This window comes from Musa acuminata, chromosome BXJ1-5 (assembly GCF_036884655.1).
Source record: "Musa acuminata AAA Group cultivar baxijiao chromosome BXJ1-5, Cavendish_Baxijiao_AAA, whole genome shotgun sequence".
In the NCBI taxonomy this organism is placed as follows: Eukaryota; Viridiplantae; Streptophyta; class Magnoliopsida; order Zingiberales; family Musaceae; genus Musa; species Musa acuminata.
In genome coordinates this window covers 3672272-3697913 of record NC_088331.1, presented here as the reverse complement: position 1 = coordinate 3697913, position 25642 = coordinate 3672272, and the positions used below count along the sequence as shown (strand labels likewise).

The 25642-nt window shown below is 38.8% G+C and overlaps 4 protein-coding genes and 1 long non-coding RNA gene across 11 annotated transcripts; all 5 read left to right on the top strand.

Moving 5' to 3' along the window:
- The first annotated feature begins 259 nt into the window (after positions 1-259).
- LOC135673065 (uncharacterized) lies at positions 260-3568 on the top strand. Its single transcript, XR_010513217.1, has 2 exons — positions 260-2250; positions 3116-3568. It is a non-coding gene; the product is annotated as an uncharacterized LOC135673065 (long non-coding RNA).
- A 6678-nt stretch (positions 3569-10246) lies between these two features.
- Positions 10247-11204, top strand: LOC135673063 (uncharacterized). The gene is made up of 2 exons (XM_065181772.1): positions 10247-10455; positions 10548-11204. The coding sequence occupies exons 1-2, from the start codon at positions 10252-10254 to the stop codon at positions 11097-11099; spliced, it is 756 nt and encodes a 251-aa protein (XP_065037844.1). The 5' UTR covers positions 10247-10251; the 3' UTR covers positions 11100-11204.
- Positions 11205-11505: 301 nt separating this feature from the next.
- Positions 11506-14091, top strand: LOC135673064 (large ribosomal subunit protein P3-like). The gene is made up of 2 exons (XM_065181773.1): positions 11506-11760; positions 13746-14091. Exons 1-2 carry the CDS (start codon positions 11563-11565, stop codon positions 13917-13919), a joined length of 372 nt encoding a protein of 123 aa, XP_065037845.1. The 5' UTR covers positions 11506-11562; the 3' UTR covers positions 13920-14091.
- Positions 14092-14731: 640 nt separating this feature from the next.
- Positions 14732-17790, top strand: LOC135673060 (pentatricopeptide repeat-containing protein At2g34400-like). The gene is made up of 3 exons (XM_065181760.1): positions 14732-15705; positions 15915-16867; positions 17033-17790. The coding sequence occupies exons 1-2, from the start codon at positions 14771-14773 to the stop codon at positions 16861-16863; spliced, it is 1884 nt and encodes a 627-aa protein (XP_065037832.1). The 5' UTR covers positions 14732-14770; the 3' UTR covers positions 16864-16867; positions 17033-17790.
- A 658-nt stretch (positions 17791-18448) lies between these two features.
- On the top strand, positions 18449-23394 carry LOC135673062 (oxysterol-binding protein-related protein 4C-like). 7 transcript variants are annotated; one of them, XM_065181766.1, is made up of 8 exons: positions 18454-18600; positions 18915-18989; positions 19073-19258; positions 20220-20465; positions 20617-20713; positions 21193-21487; positions 21580-21682; positions 22905-23394. In XM_065181766.1, exons 1-8 carry the CDS (start codon positions 18598-18600, stop codon positions 23157-23159), a joined length of 1260 nt encoding a protein of 419 aa, XP_065037838.1. In that variant the 5' UTR covers positions 18454-18597; the 3' UTR covers positions 23160-23394. The 7 variants fall into 7 exon arrangements, with proteins under 7 accessions (XP_065037841.1, XP_065037838.1, XP_065037839.1 ...); XM_065181767.1 differs by having other exon boundaries at positions 18455-18600; positions 19091-19258; XM_065181765.1 differs by lacking the exon at positions 18454-18600 and adding an exon at positions 18607-18757 and having other exon boundaries at positions 19091-19258.
- The last annotated feature ends 2248 nt before the right edge of the window (positions 23395-25642 follow it).

The following is a 25642-nucleotide window of genomic DNA, read 5'->3' as shown; positions in this document are numbered from 1 at the left end:
TGGCTGTTGGTGTACGATACCTGTAGAGTAGGGAGTTCATCCGATCGAGGCAAGCGTGCGAGCTCCATTTACTGCCGCTGCTTACTTCTTTTTTCCCCCTTCGATTGCTGACCTCAGACTCGTCTAACGATCTAAATCACCGCGAGGCACGCAAAACATGCACTACTACGACGTTGCACGCAACCTATTAGCCTGTGAGGCCTTTTGTCGTAGCTTATGATTGCCTCGTGAGACCATTCGGCAACCTTTTCCTCGTAACTTTCCGCCGGGGTCGGGTAATAAAACTCCCCACCAGTCTACCCACACTTGCACCTTCCTCCGCCATCACGTGCCATGTGAGGTACAACGTGGGTAAACCCTGGAATTAGCCGTCGTTAATCGTGCTTATTTCGTAACTCTACGAGCTTAGTTAGTTTCGGTGCCGCGGCGACGTGGCGTTCCCGCACGTGGACGAGTTGGAAGACCGGGCTTCGTGCATGCGGGGCCGCTGGCGGTCCGCTCCGGTTCGGCCTGTCCTTTATGGACCGTTCGACTCGGCCGGTTTCGGCGGCAAGGCGGACCGGTTCAGCTTGTGCACGTTACACTAGCGACGGGGAACTCCAGTGACGAGAAACGAAGGCCGTGCCTTTCGCTTTGTCGTTACTCTGCTCTGTGCTGCGTTCGACAGGGGAAACCTTCGTACGTGGTGTTCTCCTCGGTGGGAGGGCAGCCATGCCTGAGAAGCGGAAGCGAGCACAGGTTTTGTCCGTCTCTCATCGCAGGCTAGTAGAGCAAGTCAGGAAACATGATCTGAAGAAGTTTCAGATGTGAGCTAGCAACGTCTGCTAGATGTTCGATAATATGTGCCAAAGATCAGGATACTGGAAGCAGCAAGCTTGATGAGTTGCTGTTGGCACTGTGTGCTTGTGATCTGATAGTTTCGCGAGACCGACCCTTCGTCGTCGGCCTACAGAAGAGGACACAGTTCGCAGCAGAAGATGTTTGGGAAGGTGAATGTTTCCGCATGCGTTGCATTTTTGTTCTTTGACGGATCTCTCATAATTCCAAAACCCAATATGCTGTGATAAAAACAACACATAGTATTCTACCTGTATTTTCTTGAGTAAAAAAAAGTATGATTGCTCCATTCTCACACATGATTCATCTGATAGAAATTAGAGAAAAGCTTTTTAATTGCATGAAAAGAATCATTAGTTTGGTGGAATACCTTTATATGACCTTTAATATGTTAAATTAACCTCTAGATATATAGGGTGGTACTATAACTAGTTGTAGCTTTCATTTTTCTTTTAGAAGTTTGTGAGCGCAAAGTACAATCCTTCCATGCCTTGGACCATATTAAGACTTTGCACTTTATTTTAGAAAGTTACAATCATGACAAAGCATGCATGTGTGTTGAAAGAAAATACTGGTTAAGATTTCTAAATAGTTCTTCATCTATCATTGTCATAGAGTCAATTTGACAACTACAAAGAATGACACTAGGAATGCTTTAGAGATTCAAACTCATGTGCAAGGAGCTAAAAAGTATCTCCTAACCTAGACTAGAATTGTACAATGAAAGGATAATAATCCTAAGGTCATAAAAGAGTAGATGTGATGAGGTGGTAGACATTTTAGTATATATTCCTCTAATTTTAAGTGTATAATATATATATATATATATATATAACCTGAAAACTTACATATATGCTTTATAGTTTATCATGATCACTTGATCACAGTTGACTATCTAACGACGTTGAAACTCTAATTGGTGCCAAAACATCTGATAAATGTTTTTCCTCTTTTTTTAGGTATCTATCTTTCGTCCCTAATGATTGAAGGTTAAGGACATTTTAAATGTTAATATTCTTTTAACTTAAACTATGTATTGGTGGTCACAATTAATACCAGTTAGCATGAGTTATCTACATGAGCATTAACCAGAGGTATATACATAAAGGATCGTCATATTTGTGGGACATATATGTTACAGAGGCAAATACACTGCATATTTGTAAGATAACATGTCAAAATCATCCCCATCATTTTTTGTTGACTGAAATCACTGTCTTTATTTTTGGAGGGCCGTCAAGTACCAGTCAATTGGAACATGCTTTACACATAAGAAAGTAACTTGGTTGTCTCTTTTCCTTGTAAGATGGTTGAAGGCTGACTCTATTCCCATATATGAAGCTGAAAAGAAAAGCAGTACATGGCAGACTTCAAGCTTATATCCGCAACGAGATAATGCATCTTGGGTTGTTGGTATTTCACTCTCATTGTGTTAAGCTATCAAAGTAGTTGCAGCTTACGTAGATCCTGTTAACAAGTTTGATGTGTCACCTTAAGAGATAGGATGCTATATGTTCTTTGTTTCACCTGTGTGTCTCTTATGTTAAAATTTTGCGAATGGAAAGTGGTTTATCTTCTGCTTGTCGCATATTATAGCACACCCTAACCTTTCTTCATTATTCCATCTTTCATTAATATTACTGAAGAAGGTTAATTATCTTAGAGTTTTATGCATAAAACTTTTGGACCTTCACTAGGAAGCTTCTTCTGAGCAGCTTCTCTAAAACAATCCATACATGAGTCTGACTTTTCTATTGATTGATGAATTTAATTTATGAACAAAGGCCATATCACTTTTAGGATCTTTAAGGAATCTTAATCATACAAGAGCTGTACAGCTTAATGTGATGCTGGAACAACATGAACCACCCCACATCCTTTCCCATCTCAAAATGTGCTTTTGCTTAAAGTACTCTAGTACACATATGTGACTTCCCATCTCAAAAGTCACATACATTACATACTGCACAAAGGTAACAATTTAGTAACTTGGGTAATCAAGTCGATCCACTCCCCCATCAACCATGTAAAACCTGTTTGCATGGGCCACTTTGGCAATAATGTCTACCTTTATTTTCCTCACATGTTAATCAAACTTTTTTATCTATGGCTATATATACTAGTCCACAGCTTCCCTCCTTCATGGACATTTTTTCTATTTCCCACTTGCAATTTAATTCATTTTTATTTTGGAAAAGGATTTCTCGTGTCAAAAAGCATGATAAGATGCTACCACTACATTTAGATACCTGATAATGATCAAATATTCTTTGGGCAGCTAAAACAACAAAAAGCAGATCTCATGTGAGTTTGACCATGGACTGTTCTTGCCCTGTGGCCACCACACCATCCACTGCAGCAGTGGTGGCTTTTCATAAGATTCTACAGCATCCAGAGTTCCATGTGGAGCCCAGGCATGGTGATGTCTCTGAGGAGATGTACAATTTTTGTGTGGAAAGATGGGGAAGGAATGATTCAATGCTTGGTGATTGTACTGGCCACCTTCCGAGGGCTCAAAGGACAGACATCTGGTGGGTCATCTTTCAGTGGACAGTAATATTCAGCATATAGTGAGACTTCTCTAGAAATATGAGTCCTAGTTTGCCCTGTTTGCTACTGTTTAGATTGGTAATGGTTTCAGTTGGAACCCACTTGGAACAATGGATATTCATAGATACCATGATTTTTTTTCTCACACAAGATGCAGAAAAATAAAAAAATTGCTCCTTTATGAATCAGTTGTCAGGTGCTGAGTTGCCTTTGAAATATATACAAAATAATTTTGATCATAATTGTAATGAAATATTGAAAAAATATAGGCTAAACATCAACTTATCATGTAAACTTAAGTATATGTTTTTTTAATTTTATTTTTTGACAAAAAAAAGTACAAGAGATAAAAGTAATGAATTTGATGAGATTAATACTTCAGTTTTATTCTACATAACTTGTGTGAACTTAATTATGCACACCAAATCACTGAAAGCCCAAATGAAATTTTTTGTACTTTTGTGAACACTATGTTCTTTCTTTTTTTCAGAACAAACTTATTTCATCTTGGCTTAATTTGGTTTGATCTACTGAATTTGGCCAAAATGCTTGATTTGGTATATCTAGAAGAAGATAAAGGATAAGATTAATAGCATTCAATTGGAAGCTTTAGACAACAAAGATCATTACACACTTCTTAATAAAGACATTAGTATTGCTTGGAAGTAAAAAGGAAATTAACACAAGCCTTTGTTGTCATAGAATGCCATCAGTAGCTTGAAGAGATCCTTGATGAGAGTACTTAACAATAACAGCAGCTTCCAAACTTGAGAAATAGTGACTTCCCTGTTGCTACAGTTCTTCCTTCATCAAGGAGACAGGTCTCTGATCCTCTGGCTGCTCCTCAAGGGGGACACTTCATGGAACATGTATCCTGAAACGATACCTCATTGGTACCAGCTTTACCCTCTGGCATGGAACAAAATGACCAACTGTAGAGAGGATCACTTTTGCCAGACCCAATCCAGTGACATCAGAGGGGGAACCTTATGTTGGATGGAGAAGCATTGAGTCTTGGATTGTTGATTAATAAAAACATATTTTTGTTAAAAGAAATGAAAAATAATGTATATAAATTAAGGATGGAAATATGACATTCAAATCCATCTACTCATTTTCTTTAATTTTGACATCCAATAGTCTCCACATTGAGTGCTATGCTAAGAACACTTTTTACAATGTTACTATGGGTAGAGAACATCAACCAGAAATATTTCAAGCCTTCCATTTTAAAATGAAAGAAATATTTTTATATATTGTTCACATATTATCATAATCAACTACATAAAAAATGTATCCATTCTTCTCCTAAAACCACAAAAGGGAAAAAAAAAGTTCTGATGATAATTAGATTGCAAAAAAGAATTTATTTCCTTTTTAAAAAGTATGCTAATTGTATACAGCATCATTTATCTTTTTTTCTTTTTTTGTTAAATTCTTCTCAATCTTTTTTATTTATTTATTTATTTGAAAGATGAAAAGACCAAGTTGCATAAGGCACCAACTCTCGTGCATCTCCCCCACCTCCACAAAAGCCACAGATTCAAACCACAATAAACTTAGTTATTAAGTCAAGCTAGACATTTCAGGTTCAAAACATATGAATAGGCTTTGGAGAAAGTCAAAACTAGAGAAAAATTTAAGGGCAACATCACTCGCACAATCCAAGAACAGAAAATAAAAATATTAGATTTTCACAAAAAAGTTTCATTATCATGTGCGTAAAAATCCACAAAACTAAAAATCACGTGTGAGATAGTTATATTACCTAGGGAGATCATATATTCTTAAATTTCTATAGATTTGTGGAAGAGAATGAAGGAGGTCAACTATCCTCATCTCTAGCGATAATCCACATGGTAGGGGTTGCGAAGACGCTTCTCGAATCACTGTTTAAATCTCCACACGCCCTAAATAGAGGCTGCTAGCTGAGGAGGAGGAGAAGGGGAAGAGAAGAATATGAGGAGACCCTCGAATCGCTACTCAAATCTTTGTACGCCCTAAATAGAGACTGCTAAGGAGGAGGAGAAGGGGAAGAGAAGAATATGATGAGACAACTAAAAAACTATCTCGTGGCCCTTTAGTTCCCTCATATTTATAGAGGCTCATTGTCAACTTAACCCTAATGGATCTTGTCATATTAGGTATTAGATCTTCATCCAACTACCCAAGCCTCTTAGATTAGTGGGTCTCTACCCAATAATCTCTCAATAGCTCTTATTGGATCTCATTCATAGGATCTAATAATTCAAGGGCTTATTGAATATCCAATGAGATAGAGACTCTAGCGGATATCTCATATCTGAATATCTGCTTATTGTCACGTATGAGATAGTTGTGTTACCTAGAGATATCGTATATCCCTGAATCACTACAGATCTATAGGAGAGAATGAAGGAGGTCAAGCGTTATCCTCTCTGACGGTGATCCACACAGCAAGACTACAACAACGCTTCTCAAATCGCTGCCCAAATCTTCATACCTACTATTTGAGGAGGAGAAGGGGAAAGTAGAATAGGAGGTGGTAACTAAGAAGCCCTAGCTTATGGGCCTTTGGTTCCCTCTTATTTAAAGAAGCCCTCAGTTAATCTAACCTTAATGGATCATACCCTATTGGGTACTGGATCTTCATCCAATTACCCAAGTCTCTTAAATAAGTGGGTCTCTATCCAATAATCTCTTATTAGCTCTTATTGGATCTCATTCATGAGATCTAATAATTCAGGCGCTTATTGGATATCCAATAAAAAAGGGGCTCCGACGGATATCTCATATCTGAACCTTTACTCGTCACAACGCCTATCATATGTGTGTGACCCTTTAGGCCCAATATCGAGTTGGCCGTGAGTTATACATGTTAAAACTCGTTCTGACTTAGTAAATTATTACTTCATAATAATTCACTCGACTCATCGACTCTGTATACGTACTTGTTGGAATCAATGTGACACTAAGAGGAGAGGGTGAATTAGTATAGCGATAAAAATTACGATTGTGATCCCTAGACGATATAAGGAAATTGAGATTCAATAGTACTATGCCACTACGTCGCAATCCCTAGACGACATAGGGAAATTGAATCCTTTGGACCTATATGTCCTCAGTTACCATGTATCTATAGTCCTTCATCCATTTAATATCTCATAGATCGTATATTGGGCATGGTGTTGTCAGACCCATACGGTTTCTCATCGAGTCTCGCTCTAATCGAATTCTCATATAGATCTCTTTCTCTCTCAATCTGAATAACCTTGGCAAGGATTTATGTAAGCAAAAACACACAAGATATTCCTCTCATGATACCAAGATAAAATGATTCTCTATCGATACTCAATAGCTCTCGTAAGGTTAGCTGTCACTTCCAATAACCGGTTGTACTATATCTAGAACTTTCAAACATATAAGTCTGGTATCAAAGAGTAAAGTACTCATATAGTACATCCTTGGTGTCTCAAGTCTACGGTCCAGGTACACTACTAGGACGACGAAATCATTATCTAACAATGAAGTATCATCAACCATCCAATATTTCGTAAGCGGATCAATCAGTGAACTCATTCTCCAATGAGCACTTGTACTGTATCCATAGTGTCCCCACACAAGTAGCCATGAGACCATCCACCTCTATCATATAGATGTGTATATAGTATACCAATCTGTTTGGTTATCTCAATGTCTCTCTCGAGTAACCTATGACCGAGATTATTTATGATCTGTCTTTAAAGGTGAATCAGTCTTATTATTGTGATCTCATCGCGATTTGATTTCTATTGCACAAATTCATCGACATCACAATATATATATGCAACAAGCAATATAAAATAAGAGAATGTCATAATAATAACAAGCAAAAAGATTAAGTGTTATGACACACATGTCATTACTCACGTAATTGGCTTATATGACACCTATGACTAGTAGTAAGGTTAGTTGTCACTCCCGATTACCGATTGTGCTAGATTTAGAAGTTCCAGACCTATAAGTCCGATATCAAAGAGTTGAGTACTCATACGGGACATTCTTGGTATCTCAAGTCTAAGGATCAGATACACCACTGGAACGATAAAATCGTTATTTGACAATGAAGCATCATCAACCATCCAGCATTCCGTGAGCAAGTCAATTAGTAAACTCATTCTCCAATGAGCACTTGCATTATATCTCTAGTGTCTCCACACGAGCAACTATGAGACTAACCACCTCCATCATATGGATAGGTATATAGTACACTAGTATGTCCGATTATTTCATATATCCATGAATATCACAATATATATATATATATATATATATATATATATATAAAATAAAAAATAAAAAAATATAAATAAATAAATAAATAAATAAATAAATAACGTATCGTATCGTATCACACGTGTAACACTAAGGTTATTGAGTTTTTAAATATGAGAAAAGACCAAGGTATAAGGCACCAACTATCCATCTCCCAGCTCCTTAAAAGCCACGTCTTTATTCAGACCACATAAAACAACATCATTTCAAACCTAGTTATCAAATCGAGCTCTCTTCCCTACCCGTTGAGGTGGACATTTGATGTTCACAAGATATATAAACAGGCTTTGGAGAGTGGAAACAGATTGTTGATTATAGACAACAATAATACTGTACCGATCTTTTGAAATGTATGTGTGATCATTTTCCCAAGCCAAATCAAGAAATTTTTATTTTATATTTTCATTGGTTTGAATTAACTTTTTTGGTTTCTTTCATATATCTCTCCTCACACCACAAATCCTGATAGACATTCCTTGTCTAACATTGATATTTATACAGGTGTCTTTTGAGGTCAGGTTGGGAAGAAAAAACATGGGGAGAAAGGAAAAAGATTAGGGTGGGTGAGTTTGGTGTGATCTATTAGTTGCAAATCAAGAATGTAATTAAGACTCAAACTTGTGATTTATGACAACTAGTCCAAATAGGCTAGGCTAATCAGAGACAATAACAGTACTCTATGGATCTTTTTCTACTACTAAAAAAATATGTATGATGATAATCCACGAGCTAAATCAAGAATATCAATATATTTTCCATCATTTTATTAGATTTTTTTTTAGGAAAACAAATCAAGAAGAAAAGAGTATCCGGCATGCTTTTTTTTTTATTTAAGACAAAATAGTCTAGGCTTAGACAATAAATCAATCTGCATATTTAGTTTAGTCATTTTCGCCTATAGCACAAGGGAATAACTTGACTAAAAACATTATGATAATTTCGAGGGATATTCTATTCTAGAATTGGGTGATAAATATATGAGTTTTTAACCTCGATCAGTCGAATTCTTTCATACTTAATCCCTATTTAGAACTAATTCTTATCTTTTTATAATTTTAATATTTTCTCATAAATATTTTATAAAGAAATTGATTAATAAATAGTTCTGGAATTTGACATTTTGCCAAATTTAGATATTACACATGCTGCAAGGGCAAATCCCAATTGGTCCGCACTTCCCTGACCCAATTCAATCAAATATAATGACTAAATTATTCTGGCTCTTGTTCTTGTTTAGCCTTTGTCCTTCCACAGTTTCCTACAGTCGGGTGTGGACAAACAGCTGACTTCAGTCTAATTCACTGTAGCAGATCGTTCAGCGTATGAGCTGCTGATGATAAGAACCCTAACTTCCAGATGCAATGCTTCCAGATGCTGCGCTTCTCCTCTCCTGTCACTTCCGACTTGATCACTGACCTCTATCCTGTCTGTAGTGGCTCCAAGCCCAGGGTTGGTGAGCTCTCGTGCGTCTCCCACTACCGGTTGTAACGCCAAAGTGATCCAAGAATATTATGCCGTAACAAGAAGCCCAGCTGTTTCTTCTCATTCTCACTACCTGGAAATCACTTCACTAGAGAGAGAGAGAGAGAGAGAGAGGGGGGGGACGAAGTGGAACTTGGTGACATCATCATCCTCCAAAGAGGAAGAAGATGAGTGCATGATGTTGGTATCTGCCATCACGCTTCCTCACGACTTTGCGCCAAACTCGCGCAGGAAGTGACATCTCATCTCTGATAGCTTCACACATCTGCTTCCAAGCAATATCGAAGCCATTGTTGCTTGCTGACAGAAACCCCATAACCTTCGGCATCCTCATGATCCGGTGGAATACTGCTCCACACGTCACGCAACCGATGAAACTACTCTCCATCACTAGCTGCCTAATCGTTGCTTCTCGTGTCACACACATCATGTTGTGTCTCTGCCACTTCTTCTTATCCCGAAGGCCCACTCAGGGATCACACCGCACTATAATCTTTTTCCGGAGAAAACTGAGCAATCTTGTCCCTGTATTAGTAGTACGCAGGCCAACGCACACCGAAAGCAGATTCCGGGGAAGAAGAAGATTGCCATTTCTTTCCACCCAAAAACGACTGCTAAAACTTCTGTAACATGTACGCTACTGATGATGATCGTGTACGGCCCGGTTGCTTTTGTGTTGCTGAACTCAAGAATCGACCCAGGTAGGTACCATTTTCTCCCAGATTTAACTCGGCTCTGAAGGATACCATCACCAGGAGACCTACCGGCAATTCGTCGAACACTTTTGTAGATGTTACCCTCTCTCTCGTGTTGCTTTCTCGTATCGGCCTTCCAAGAAAGCTGACAGCAGTAGCTTTCTCGTATCGGCCTTCCAAGAAAGCTGACAGCATTATTCCTGGGATGTCATGTTCTCGTGGTGGCACCACGTCGACTAGCATTTAATTTAGCTGGTGCTTCTCTCTCTCTCTCTCTCTCTCTCTCTCTCTCTATATATATATATATATATACACACACACAATACAAATATATATATATATATATATATATATATATATATATATATATATATATATATATATATATATATATATGACGAGAGCGGCAGGAGGACTCAGCCGGGATGCCATGGAATGGAGAAAGAGTTTCCTGGATCTTGTTCTTGTTCCATCAAGCCTTCTTCTCCATATCCTGTATCACTGTTGGCTGTGGCGTAAGGTTCGATCACAGCCACTTCGCACGGTAATAGGGATCAACTCCGCCGGGCGTCGCCACTGGGTGCTGGCCATCATTAAAGTACTCACTCTCTCCACCTTCCTCGAACAGTTTTCTCCTGCTGCATGTACTGTTGGAGCAATTCCTTGAGGCTTCCTGTTGATGTGTCGCAGGACAACGACAAGAAGAACATCCTCGCGGTGCAGTCGATAAGGAACGCCATCATGGCCTCCACCCTGATGGCCACCACCTCCATCCTCCTCTGCTCGGGCCTCGCCGCCGTCATCAGCAGCACCTACAGCATCAAAAAGCCTCTCGACGACGCGCTGTTCGGCGCCCACGGGGAGTTCATGGTGTCCCTGAAGTACGTCACGCTGCTGCTCATCTTCCTCTTCGCCTTCCTTTGCTACTCCCTCTCCATAAGGTTCGTCAACCAGGTGAACTTCCTCATCAACACTCCTTGCTGCGGCCACGAAGGCTCACCGGTGACCCCGCAATACGTGTGTGATCTCCTGGAGAAGGGCTTCTTCCTCAACACCGTGGGGAACAGGCTGTTCTACGCTGCACTTCCGCTCCTGCTGTGGATATTTGGTCCAGTCCTGGTGCCCTTGTCCTCTCTCGCCATGGTTCCCATACTGTACAACCTTGATACGGTGTGCGAGAAAGGGAAGAGTGGCTTTGGTGTCGAAGCCGAGGAGACGGATGAAGCCAACATGGGAGTGTAATGCATGGCACGGTTGAAGGGTTGCCATTAATCTGCCATATGTTGATGGTGTTACAGTATTCCTCTTTATGATGTCAAATCAATCTTAGAGATATTTCATTTGTTTCGTCATCGATTCGAGATTTGATGAACATTATTTCTAGTAAATATTAAAATTTCATCCAAATATCCATCTACAAATCGAAACTACTAAATTCTAAATAGTTTATACATATGCAAATTATTACATGACATAATTGTCATCATAAATAGATTCGATTATTAGATTGAAGGAATCCAATTCCATTAACTTAAACACCTATATCACGTGGGCAGCATATCGCTGTAATGGACGTTTACGTTATTAGTCGTATCGATTACGGGTATTTTGGTCCATCGAAAAGTTCTATCGCCGTTATAAACGGAAGGCGGGGTGGTAGGATTAGGGTTTTGGATCGGCGCGGGTGACGAGTGGCGGAAGAGACATGGGCGTGTTCACCTTCGTGTGCCGTAGCTCCGGCGGCGATTGGAGCGCGAAGCAGCTCTCTGGTGACCTTGAGGCTTCAGCCTCTTCGACCTACGGCCTCCAGCGAGAGCTCGTGCAGGCGGTGCTCGCGGTCGACTCCTCGGGTGGTGTCCAGTCCTCCTTCTCCATGGTCTCTCCCTCATCGGCCGTCTTCCAGGTGAGATATCTCGAGGCGTTTCTGCTAAATGTCGCTGCTGGTTTCGATGCATTGTTGCCTCCCCCTTATCGTTCGCTCTCATCTTGATCTAGAACTTTGATATGTTCAAAACAACCCCTTTTTTTTTTCTAGATTTACTTATGTCCATGACTAGTGATCGTGCTACGGTGAAGGAATGGAAATATGGGCTTTTGATCGGAGAAGCATTATGTTATTGCCTGGTACGAGAAAGCAAGATCGCTTTCATCTAGATAAATTCATTGCTTGTTAAAGTGCGATTAAAGATGGAGGAGGGAGATGATAATGCTATAAAAGAATATTCCTTGTGAGTATTCGAGCTAGTCCTTTAACAGTTGAATTCGTCATCTTGAATACTGGTTCGGGTCTGGACGACCATGAGGTCTCCAAAATGCTTATGGTTATTAAGTGACTTGTGCTCTTACTGTGTTAAATGATAAGGCGATAAGCATAGCATGGAAAAAGAGTTCCAATGTTTTTTTACTTCTAGAGAAAATCTTGAGTGATTAACCTCATAAGCTGGTACTTTATTGTCTTAAATGAGTGATTAACATCCCATTCCTTGTGAGTATTCGAGCTAGTCCTTTTACAGTTGAATTCTTCATCTTGAATATTGGTTGGGGTGTGGACGACCATGAGGTCTCCAAAATGCTTAAAGTTATTAAGTGACTTGTGCTCTTACCTGTGTTAAATGATAAGGCGATAAGCAGAGCATGGAAAGAGAGTTCCAATGTTTTTTACTTCTAGAGAAAATCTGGAGTGATTAACCTCATAAGCTGGTACTTAATTGTCTTAACTGGTAGTGAACAAGGAGAGTTTGGCTGCCTGCAATATTTTGAGGTGATACACTATTTGTTATAAGACTTGGTGAGTTCAGCTGAGCCATGGGATGTTTTTATATTTGTTGAGGATCCTTGTGTTGTGCGAGTTGGTTCATCCCCCACTGGCTTATCTTGGTCTCCTGGTTGGCTTCGAGTCTAATGCTTTATGTCAACATGATGAGTCCCTGATTACTAAAAAGGTTACTTTTAGTGCTTCGTTCTCTTGTCAAAAACAGAGCTGATTTGTTGTCCTTTTGTGTCATTATATTGGGGCTATTTTTTTTTGTCATTCTCTGATTAGGATTATGTGATTTTGTATATACTCTATACTCTCGTTTTAGTGGTAAAATGCATCAGATTTTTGTTTTTGCAAGTAGAAGATCTTAAGTCTTTCAGGATACTTCTACACCTTTTAACGAAGAAAACAATGATTGACTAGTATGAAGACCAGCATAGGATTCCCAGATTTTAAGAAAGTTCAAAGAGAGTTGATTCTTGATGTTACTTCCTGTGTGTGAGAAGCTAGATGCGAGAAGCTAGATCAGCATCAGTATCATGCTTTTTAGTTAATCTACTGAGTTGACACTTACCAAAAGGTCTATGTTTTCTCTATATTCGTAATGCCACATATTGGCTTTGTACCCCAATCTCTGATCTACATGAGCATAAGATTTTGGTTTCATATATGGCCTCTATATCCTTGCATTTAAATTATTTCTACTGCCACTATTGTTTTATTGTTCATGATGCCTTTTATCCTTGTGTCTACAAATTTTACTTATGATTTAAACTTTCTCATAGGTTCCTGTATTTGGGCAATTTGTTTTTCATATCCAATAAAAGTTGCATATTAGAATGCTTGCATCAGTTAGATTGGTGTTCTTTTTTTGCAAATAATTTTGGTGAGTAAGGGCTTCATTCTATTAGTGCTCATCTCTTTGTTGAGACAAGTTGGACGGAGAACATTGTTGGTGTTCTTATTTTTCTTCCCTCTTCTCTGTTACTCCATCTCATCTCTTTTACTCTCTTCTCCTCTCTTTTATTTGAGACTAGTTGCCCGAAGTCTAAAATCTTTGTAATACATGGTGCTCTGTTATTTGAGACTAGTTTGCCCGAAGTCTAAAATCTTTGTAATACATGATGCAGGTTATAATTGGTGGAGGTGGCGGGGCATTTATCGGAGGTGGAGCCCCTTCAGGTGGTGCATCAGCTGGGTCTGGTGGCGGTGCTCCCGCTGCCGCCGAGGCACCTCCCGACGAGGAGAAAAAGGAAGAAAAAGAGGAGAGCGATGACGACATGGGCTTCTCGCTCTTTGATTAGTTTGGCCATCCAGGGAGCATATCATGACTTAGCAATTGGTTTTCTACGCAATTGGTGTTATTCACTCATTATTATGTTAGCACAATTTCTTGATTGCTAAGAAGAAAGTTTATTGAGCATGAAATAATTCAAATTTTACCATATAATTGGTTTGCTTATTGTGATTGATGCATTGCTCTTTCTTGTCTTTGATTCTCTGTTTAATCGACTCATTAAGGCTTCTTGAGAAGCCAAGCAGAAAAAAATGAAGAAACTAATATTATTTCTACAAAAGAAAAGAGACATAATATATTATTTTAGTAACCTTTTTATAATTTCCAAACAATCATTTTTATGTCTAATGTTCTAAAAATATCTTTTCAAAAATCTGTCATTTTTTCTCGTCTAATCCAAAACCTATGATGTGTTTTTCCGTCAATTGTTTACAATATTTTGTGTATTTTTATCCATAAAAATACTACAAGACTAGTGAACAACATTACATAGCAATTTTTAACTAAATATTTGATGTTACAGTATTTTTGAAATAAAAATACTATATCATGTTTTTATTTCAAAAATAATACTATAACATCAATATTTAGTTCAAAAATACTTTATAATATTTTTGAACTAGTTTTACAGTATTTTTATGAATAAAAATTTATAAAATATTATAAATAGTTGTATTAATCCTCAAAAAATGGACAAAAAAACACATGATAACTTTTGAGGGATATTTTTAAGATTTTTAAAATACAAAATGACTGTTTAAGAATTATGATAAGAGATACTATATAAATGTAGTCAAACAAGAATCGATCGTTAGTGCGGCCGTCGACAAGTAGGTCGCGCTTCCAAAGCGAATAGTAATGCTCAAACACAAAGTAATCCCCAAGCTCAAGCTCAAGCTCCCGTCTCCTCCTCAGATGCCCCTTCCTCCCGCACCTCCCTCGAACCACTTCCCCTCCCCAGCCGAAGCAAACCCTCAAAACCACATCCTATCTCTCCTCGAGCGATGCGCCTCCCTCCGCTGCTTCAAGCAGATACACTCCCACGTGCTCACCCTCGGCGTCCACAAGCCCAACCACCTGCTCTCCAAGCTCCTCCTCCTCAACGACCTCCCCTACTCCCTCCTTCTCTTCTCCCGGAATCCCCGCCCCAACGACTACTCCTTCAACGTCATGATCCGCGCCCTCACCACCATCTACGCCGACTACCCGCTCGCCCTCGAGTTCTACCTCCGGATGGTCCGATCTGGCGAGCGGCCCAACCACTATACCTTCCCCTTCGTCCTCGTCGCCTCCGCCAACCTCGAGTCCTTGTGCTGCGGCCTGACCGCCCATGCGCTGATCTTTAAGCTCGGGCTCGACGGCAATGACCACGTGCAGCATTCCTTGATCACCATGTATTCGAGGTGCGGCGAGGTGGCCCTGGCGCGCCAGGTGTTCGATGAAATTGGCGTGAGGGACCCGGTCTCCTGGAACTCGATGTTGTCTGGGTACGCGAAGATGGGCCACGCGGGGGAGGCGGTGGAGTTGTTTCGGAGGATGAGGTCGGAGGGATCCATCGTGCCGGATGAGGTCACTCTGGTGTGTGTTCTGGCGGCCTGTGGGGACCTGGGGGACTCCAGCTTGGGGACGTGGTTGGAGGGCTTGGTGGAGGAGCATGGGTTGGTGCTGGACTCGTTTCTTGGGTCTGCGTTGATTGATATGTATGGTAAATGTGGAGATCTGGGCTCAGCAAGGAGAATATTTGATGGATTGGCAAAGAAGGACTTGGTTGCGTGGAATGCAATGATCACAGGGCAAGTATATTCGTATAATTCCTTCTCTTATTAATTCTTTCAGCCTTAAATAGATCATTGATTTTGTTTTAAATTGCTATGTCGATCTGCTTAGCATATATAGACATTACTGGAGCAGAGACCGTTGCTTCATGCCTTTATTAGCAGAATCATGCAACTGTATCATGTAGAATTTTGGACTGATGGCTTGGCTTGCCAGAACCACACAGGTATGCGCAGAATGGTTTGTCAGATAAGGCCATTGAATTATTCCACACCATGAGGGAGGCAAGAGTTGAGCCAGACAAAATCACAATTGTAGGGGTTCTATCAGCATGTGCAGCTGTTGGAGCTCTTGAGCTGGGCAGATCTCTTGATGCATATGCCTCAGGTAATGGGCTGTACCATAACGTATTTGTTGGAACAGCCTTGGTCGACATGTACGCAAAATGTGGAAATCTAGGCCGAGCTATGGAAGTCTTTGATATCATGCCTCATAAGAATATAGTCTCATGGAATGCTATGATCTCTGCACTTGCTTTCAATGGACAAGGAGAAGAAGCTATTTCATTATTTACTTGGATGATAAATGTGAATCAAGGGTTTCGGCCAAATGATATCACATTTATAGGGGTCCTTTCTGCATGTGTGCATTCTGGTTTACTTAATGAAGGTCGGCGCTGGTTTGATGTCATGCAGTCGGCATATGGAATCATTCCAAAGATTGAGCATTACTCTTGCATGGTTGACCTTCTAGCACGAGCTGGGCTTTTAGAAGAAGCATGGGAGTTCACAGAGAAGATGCCACAGAAACCTGATGCGGTTGTCTTAGGAGCTCTGCTTAGTGCTTGTCGATATCAAAAGAATATGGAAGTTGGAGAGAGGGTTGTGAAGAGGATCCTTGAGTTGGAACCTTCAAACTCAGGGAACTATGTTATTTCTTCTAAAATATTTGCAAACTCAAAGAGGTGGGAGGATTCAGCGAGGATAAGAGGGCTAATGAGGGAGAGGGGTGTCACAAAGACTCCTGGTTGCAGTTGGATTGAGGTTGGTAAGCAAGTCCATGAATTCCATGCTGGCGATGGATTGCGTCTGAGAGCTGCAGAGATTTATGAAATGATTAACCTATTAGTTGATGAGATGAAGATGGAAGGCTATACCCCACTGATGACTGAATAGTAAGGTACAGACTAAAACATCTTGTCAATTATTCTCCAATAATGCAGAGTTATCACATGAATATCATGGTATACTGTAATTGATATTTTTTTTGCCTTCCAAAAAATATTCATTTAATCACTGGTTGTTCTTAAATTCACTTGCATCATTCTTTTCTTGTTTTCCACAGGCTGATCTGGAGGAATATGACCTTTATAATAGCTAATCAGGTTTTTATGTTCAACCCTGGAAACCTGTTGCAAATATTAATAGCATCAATATCAACTACTGGAAGATATGAAGAGACCAATAGGAGGAGAAAAGACAACACAACCAGTCCTATATCAGATTTGTGTCGGTGAGATGAACTCATAAGCATGTGCTTTGCCTTGTAGCAGTTGTGTGTTTGCCTGCAAGGCTTCCAGTGCAATCACTTTTAGGCACAATTGGTTGAATAAGTTATGATGGCAGCTGTGTTTGGCACAAATAAGTCTCCCTTGGTCTCTGGAACTGTGTCTGAGAGAGAGAGAGAGAGAGAGAGAGAGAGAGCATTCCAGTAACGGTAGTAGCCAGTGGTTGTTATGAGCTAGCAGAATGCCGATGAGCAATCATGAATGTTGATGATGGAAGAAACAAAAAAGCCAGAAACTGCTAGCTCTTAAAATCTTCCTGCACTTATAAGTGGTCAACCATCAAGATGTTCAGGACAGACCAAAGATCATATAATCGATGGTCGAAGAGTCGATGTGTGGTTAGATTATTTGGTGTTAATTGTTGATATTTGCAATATCATCCCTTCCATCTACTTTGGACATCCATTCAGGTACTCAAGATATCGGTAAAACTTTTGTAACACAGAGGGTCGAAGAGTTGAGATTCACAATTACATTCCTTTATCTTGATTATTGATATTTGCAATAATATACTTTCCGCCATTACCACCTGCTATTATTTGTTTTTTATGTTCCAAATAGCGTAGCATAATTTACCTCGTTGGCATTGCTTTCATTTCATCTTTTGATGCAATTGTAGTTTTTGGTTAGTGTACTTGGTTGCAATGGAAACCGCAAAGGAAACCTTTTTTTGTAGGCAAAAGGTGGAAACCATGAAGAATAGTACCCATCTTCTGGATTTGGTGAAATGGGGTGAAATTAACCGGTAAAGGACTTTCCTAGCAATTGCCATCAAAAGAATTGCATTATCCTGATTTATTTTTTGTTTAGATTTATGGATGTTTAACTTGATATCAAAAATGATTCTTTTTGTGAATAGTTAAATTTATTCTTTTCCTGAATCCCAAATAATAGAAAAAAGGTTGATGGATTTATTAACGGCTATTTCATTCCTCCTCTAATCGAACCATCTAATTTGATGAAATTGATTTTTTAATATTTAATATTTTATTCAAAAAGATGTGAATCGTTAAGAATTAAAAAAAGGAAGTGAGATTAAAGACTCCGAAAGGATACTTTACAGTTATTATTATTGTATTCGCGTTAGTGCCACTTTCCGCTTTCAGTCTCAATCACTGGCTTTGATCGAATCAAACCGACGGTCGACACTGAAAGCAGGCAATTCTCGACCGACCCACGACGAGTCGCTCGGCGACTCCGCGTCTATAAATGGGAATCGGCAACCTCTTTCTCTCTCTCTCTCTCGTGACCGCCGGAGGTCGAGCCGAGACCTCTCGCGTGCCTCGCAAGGCGCGCTCTGCCTTCGACCATCGTAAGGCGGATCTTCCAGTTGATTCAAGAAATGGTACCGGCTCTCTTCTTCTTCTTCTACTGCTACTACTACTACTCCTAGTTCTTGCTTGGACTGCTTCTACCTCTGTTTGGATCGGCGGGAGCGCGGGTTTTTTATGTGTTCCGCCGCTTCGGATCCAAGATCGATTTCTTCGACCGGATTCCATCGAGTAGGTCTTCTTCTTGGCCGGTCTCGCCCGCGTATGCCGACCGCCCATCCGGCGCTCGTCGAAAAGACGCTTCTATTTTTTTATTCTTGCGTAATTACTGCGACTGCGTGTCGAGAACGCACTTCAAAATATTCCTCGCTTTGTTCTCCCTTATCAGAGTAGCGTGAGCGAGAGCGAGAGCGAAGCGGGTCCCCATGTGGAGGCCATCTTCACGTCTCCATCCATCGAAGTGGTAGGTGAGGCGCGTACGAGAAGTAGGCCCGCGTAGGAGAGGTATCATTTTCTTTTTCTGATCTGAATAAAATAATGATATAGGATTGGGTGGGAGCGCAGGTTGACGATGCGGCGACGGAGCAGCGGAGGGAGGCGGCCGTGGTGCTGACGCCGCCGCTGGCGCTGGAGGGAGGGCTGGTGGAGGAGCACCAAACGCCCGGCCTCCTCCCACGGATGCTCAGTCTTCTCCGCAACGTACGGCCAGGGTCCGATCTCACCCACTTCCAGGCATGTCTTCTCTTCCCTCGTTATATTATGCTATCTAGTGTTTGGTTCTGAGCCTCCTTTTCTAATTCATGATATGATAGAATTAGGTCCGTTGGACTTTATATTTAGCTTTTTCGAATGAGTTAAGACTTTATCAGCAAGTCAACAACAATAATTCAAGGATCGATCATGTGAACCATGAATTGAGCAGAACGGTGTTCGAGTGAGGTATGATGCCAACGGCTAGGAGCCATGGAAAGATCTTTCATCTGTCATCACGTTAAAACCAAGTAGGATATGATGTTAGTGGCCAGAGCTTAAGTTAATGTTTGACAAAGACTTTCCTAACAAATTTCTGGGATGCAAACCTTGGTCAATGCTTGCTATCATTAAGAACCTTAACTTGTTCCTTTGATTTTGATGAAAAACAGGAACTGTAATTGTCTTAAGGAGGCTATTGGTTGTGATATTGATTGTTACTGATATTTTACCTTTAAAAAATAAACCTAATTCAACTTGCAATCTCCAATTTACTATATCAAATGTTTGTTCAGGCTTATGGACCATGCTTTTGAAGTAGGTTTCGTTTGGTCAATGCTTGCTATCATTAAGAACCTTAACTTGTTCCTTTGATTTTGATGAAAAAAAGGAATTTTAAGTGTCTTAAGTAGGCTATTGGTTGTGATATTGATTGTTACTGATTTTTTTCCTTTAAAAATAAACCTAATTCAACTTACAATCTCCAATTTACTATATCAAATGTTTGTTCAGGCTTATGGACCATGCTTCTGAAGCAGGTTCTTTTGGTGGGTAATCTCTTTCTATGTAATACAGTATTACATGAACGAGTTAGTGATGGTAAATAGCAAATGTAGCTTGGTAATAAGATAAAATGATTCAAGAATCAATGCAAATTATTCTTATATTGCACTTTAAGGATTTTAATGCAAATAGGAAATTTTACTCTCTGCTGGACATGCAGTTGCCTCCTCTCTTCAACATGCCAAAATCACAGCTCCAGTGCTATGGGGAATCAGTTTATTGCATCAATGATGACTACTTAACCAGGTGTCCCAGAGGGAAGAGCAGCCTTGAAAGATTTACCTCAGTAGTTGCATGGAGCATATCAACCATGCGACCTGCGATATTTGGACTGGCTCCTTACGATCCGATTCTAGGAGAAACTCATCATGTCTCCAGGGGGTCCCTCAATGTGCTCCTTGAGCAGGTGACTGTGATGTCCTGATGCTGCAGATATTCTGCACCCTTGTTCGAAAACTCTTATTTCTGTGCATCATACTGTGCTTTCCAAATTATGTGCGTATATATATCATTGACAAATGTTTTCATTATATCTCTATGGTGTATTTATTTGGAAGGTCTCGCATCACCCTCCAGTGTCTGCTCTTCATGCAACTGATGCAAAAGAGAACATAGAACTTATATGGTGGCACAACCTAGTTACCAGGTTTCATGGTATTTCTCAGCAACCTATCATAGCAACAGTTTTCTTCTTATCATATATACACTGTGAATAGAAGTATGTCTATCGCATTTTAAAATCCTGGTTCATACATCAGTATGTACTAACTGGTATTACCAATTCCACCAAGCATTGGAAATGGACTATACAGATTAGTATCACTCAGCATATTCCACATTTTTATTATTAATTTTCAATGATATCAGATCATATAAGTTAATGTATCACTCGATATCTTGGCATTGTAATACTTCGACAATTTGTCAACATCAACTTGGTTATAGTCCCCAAGATCGAACCACTTTTAGTTGATTTGAACAGTCTGACATATTTGTCATTGAATATACAAATTCAAAAAAAAAAAAAGCATCAGAGCCTGCTACGGCTACAACTTCTGGACAATCCCATGCTAATTTTTCAGTATATTGTCTTTATTTTTTATCTCATTTTCCCACATATTTCACAATGGAAGGCACCAATGTCGAAGCTGTAATCAATGGAAAGAGGCAGCTGAAGCTTTTGACCTTTGGGGAGGACTATGAGATGGATTCACCCAACTTGGTAGTAAGATTACTTCCGACTACTGGTGCTGACTGGCTGGGGGATGTCAGAATCAGGTGTAAAGATTCTGATCTGGAGGCCAATCTCTGCTATCACAAGAGTCAATCGTTCCTTGGATTTGGCGGGAATTCAAGGTCTGTCAGGGGTAATATTTTTCACTCAAAGACATCAAAGACTATCTATGAGATTGATGGCCAGTGGGACAGGTACATTGGTTATACCTAGCTGTTGTAAGAAATTTATTTGTTTCAAGATTTTATTATGCATCAAATATGGTGGAATTTTATTTGTTTGGCAGGATTGTCAACTTGAAGGATGTCCATAGCGGAGAAGTTACGGTCTTGTATGATGCCATGAAGGCCATCTCAAAACTCAAGACTCCTGTTCTTGAGGCTCCAGAGGTACCCATAATTTTGAAGCTAAGAAGTTAATTGCTTAATATGTAACTAGATACATAGCAATTTTATGTTGGATCAGAATTTAGGGTAGCTACATGTATCATGTCTTACAGATACCCATAATAACTGAGTTAAACAAGATGCATATAGAAGTAACTAGGCATGCATTAACAATGCACGTGTAAACTATTTTTTTTCTTAAAATGATGGGAAACCCCTTGTTTGAATCCTTATTTCAAGGTACTTTCGAAAGGCAAGATGGGAGATAGTGACATCATGCCTTGTATCTATTTAGAACAATATAAGGAGAATAAAGTTACCAAAATGTTTCAGCCTTAAGAAGCTAAACACCTTTGGATGTCTCTTAGGATATGTATATTTGTACAGTTTCATTGAACTGGTAAGATGTTTGTCTACCATAAACAACACAAACACAAATTGCCAATAAACTGGTAGGTTTGATGCATAATTTTGCAGTCATCTAATCGTAAAATTACCTGAACTGTCAATTCTTATATTTCCTCTAAAAAAATACTTTAAAACTAGCAAATTTACGAGATAGAGAGAGAGGGAAGAGGATCAATATGTTTTTGGCTTTCTAATATTTGATTCTTGTACATGATCTTACATTCCATTTTGTATCCTCTGTATGTCTTTAGTTTTCTAATGTCTCACTCGTGCAGTCAAATCTGTACATTGTCTTTTAAATTTCTCTATTTGTTTGTACTTTCCATCTGTTTGTAAGTTTTTAATGTTTCATTCATGCACATATATCTAAGTTTATCTATCTTGTTAGACCTTCTATTTGTTTGTAGCTGCCTAACCTTTCATTTCTATACACATTATCATTTGAATTGCTTTATTTGGTCGGATTTTCTATATGTTGGTAACTTTTTAATGTTTCACTGATGCAATTCTACCAATACATGATAATTTGAATTCCTTTATTTGGTTATAGCTTGTATATATATGTTCTAAACTTTCTGATGCTTCCTCCATGCAGCCATAGCTATACATGAACATTTGCATTCCTCTATTTGGTTATTCCTTCTATATGTTTGTAACATCATGATGGTTCAATCATGCAGTCACAGTTGTACATGATCATTTAAATTTATCTACTTGGTTATACCTTCATGGCATGATCATTTAAATTCAAATTTGTAACATCATGATCATTTACTTGGGTATATAAAATTAACATTTAATAACATTATTTCGACAGAACTTGTGGCCTACTGAATCAGCCACAGTGTGGAGGGAAGTAAGCCAAGCCATTTTGAACATGGACTGGGAAAAAGCTTCAGAAGCAAAGAGAAGGATAGAGGAAAAGGAGAGAGAGCTACAGAGAGAATGGAAATCTAGAGGGGAAGTATGGGTTCCCAAACATTTCTCAGTAGCCCATGCCAAGGACAATGAGTGGGACTGCTGGCCCTTGGAGCATTCAGTCCCACTAGCTCCAATTTCTGTTCCTCCATGATACATTACAATTAGGTATACTTAATCCATTTGTCAAAACTGTGATATATACCCAATTTAATTAAATTTAGCTTCTAGCTACATATTACTTCACACATAAGATGGTGTTTGTACTTTTATCCATCCAACAATAGCAACAATAAGGTCATGAGTCCTAACTATTTGAGATGAATTATTTTCGTCTTTATTCATACAATAAGAAATTAGGTAATAATAAAAATACTATTTTCATGACATGTTTTAAACTGGTCATGCATTTGCATGCACTCTTGTTGGTGATAACTTGGTGGCATAGAAAATAGTGGCTACACATTAATTTATCATTGAGCAACAAAAATTTACTTTGGATTAGTTTGGTTGCTTGGAACTGAAAACCAAAAAAATATTGGAAGTATTGATTTCATGTATGTATGCATTACAGCTAAAATAGAGAGGAACAATGGAGAAAAAGGGCCAAGAGATAGCTACTGTGTAGGTCAAAATAAAGGAACAGAGAGTGACAACATATGAAGAAGCAACACATGGGAGTAGGAAGGGGAATACACATTCAATTTTAATTTACAATTCAATCTACAAGTGCATTTTAGATTGTAAATCACCATAAAAATCACTGTTCTCATCAGTTCATATTCTCAAACCTCCCCCCCCCCCCCCCCCCCCTTTTTTTTTTGCTAGTAATGTCAGCAGGTGATGTCCTCATATGTAGGTTGCATTAGTCAATGCCACCATACTCTTAGTTCCAAATCATACCTCTCCCCTGTGAGATAGCCAATGTTTGCTTATCATCGGTTAGTCATTTGCCATATAAGAATTCTTAAGTTGATGCAACTACTACATACATCAATATTGGGTTCATTAACCAAGCAAAATATAATCAATCACCTAATATTGGCCTGCTTTATTTTTAGTCTCATATCGAAGTGGAAGAAAATTTGAGTTAGCTTGATGAGTATACCATTTATTTGGGCTTAAGCATTTTGAGTTAACTATTTAAGTTTCGATTTGTTGATTTTATGTGTCATGGGTACATTTCAGCATCATAAACAATTTTTCTTCCACAGCAGAAATTTCTTTTTGATATTTATGTTATGAAAGAGTAGGAAAATGAAAAAAAAGAGATCTAGTCCATCTAGCCGGACCTAGATTGTGAAGTTTAGCATCTGTTTTTGGTTGAATTCAACTCAATTCTGATATGTTTATGTCAACCTTCTTAGTCTGCACCATCTAGAGCTGGAAGCAAGTTTAAAGCATGCTATATACTATAGTTTACAACTTCTAAAGGAATGCTGTTGGTTTAAGATTGCAAGTTGCATGTTTACTGAAAGAGGAATGTTTGCATTGGTCCCTTTCATGTTGGACTGCAACTGCCCTTAATTATTGCTTATTAAACTTGTGTGTTAATCTTCATAATGAAAAGGTTGGCCATCTCCCTAAACAATTCCACATGTCTTCCCAACTTGTACTCATTAGTGCTTTGTGGCATTCTTTTTTTTTTTTAGCAACCATGATGACCCCCCAAATCTGGAGGAATGATAAACTACATCTTCTATTGTTCTTTATAGTGATGACAATTTTAAATCAGACCCATAGTGATTCAGTCCTATCAAATTAAATTTGATCGAAAGATGAGAAAAAAATAATAATACAAGATGTTCTCGGACCCATCAACAGGATAATAATGTCTCCACATAGATCACTTATTGTAGTTTGGTTAATCTATATTGTTATGGATTATATTGTGTGTGAGAATACAGTTAATACCAGTAAATTGTGTATGAGCCTACAAAATGTGTAGGGCATGTGAAAATATTTGATTTTTGCGTGGTGAGACAAATGATTCATAGGTACGCCTATGAATGATGATTATGCAATAGAACATATATATCTTTTTTATCATGTGGGGGCCAAATTCTATTTAAGTGTGGCCTTATCGGAATTAATGTGCTTGCTTTGTGAAGACATCAAAAAAATACTTTTAATTTAGTTGCCTCATTACAGTTTTCCATGATATAATTTAAGCTAATATCTGAAACAAAACTATATATATATATATATATAATGAGATGCCCATTTTGATTGTTGTTTTTTTTTTATTCTTGAAAAAATCATTTTGTTTTTTCATTGTTGTATCATATTCAAAGTAATCTTAAGAAAAATACAGTTGAGTCTATTAGGTCTAAGTCCAAAATATTTATAGCTCAAAGTTAACAAAACAATCTGTTTAATTCCAAGTCAAACAACTAATTTTATCAATCCTTATTCAGAATTTTGTAGGAAAAACTAAAAAAAAGTGGGGAAAAAAAAGGTCAAAGCATTAATTGATGTTTCACATCTTCATCTCACCAACCTGATTGAGACATCACAACTAAAAGGAAATGAATGAATGAATGAAAGAGTGATTCACACTCCAAACTATGATTACTCCATCAAAATTGGGAAACATATCATCCTCACAAAAGCATGCTTTTATATCTTGATGTAAAG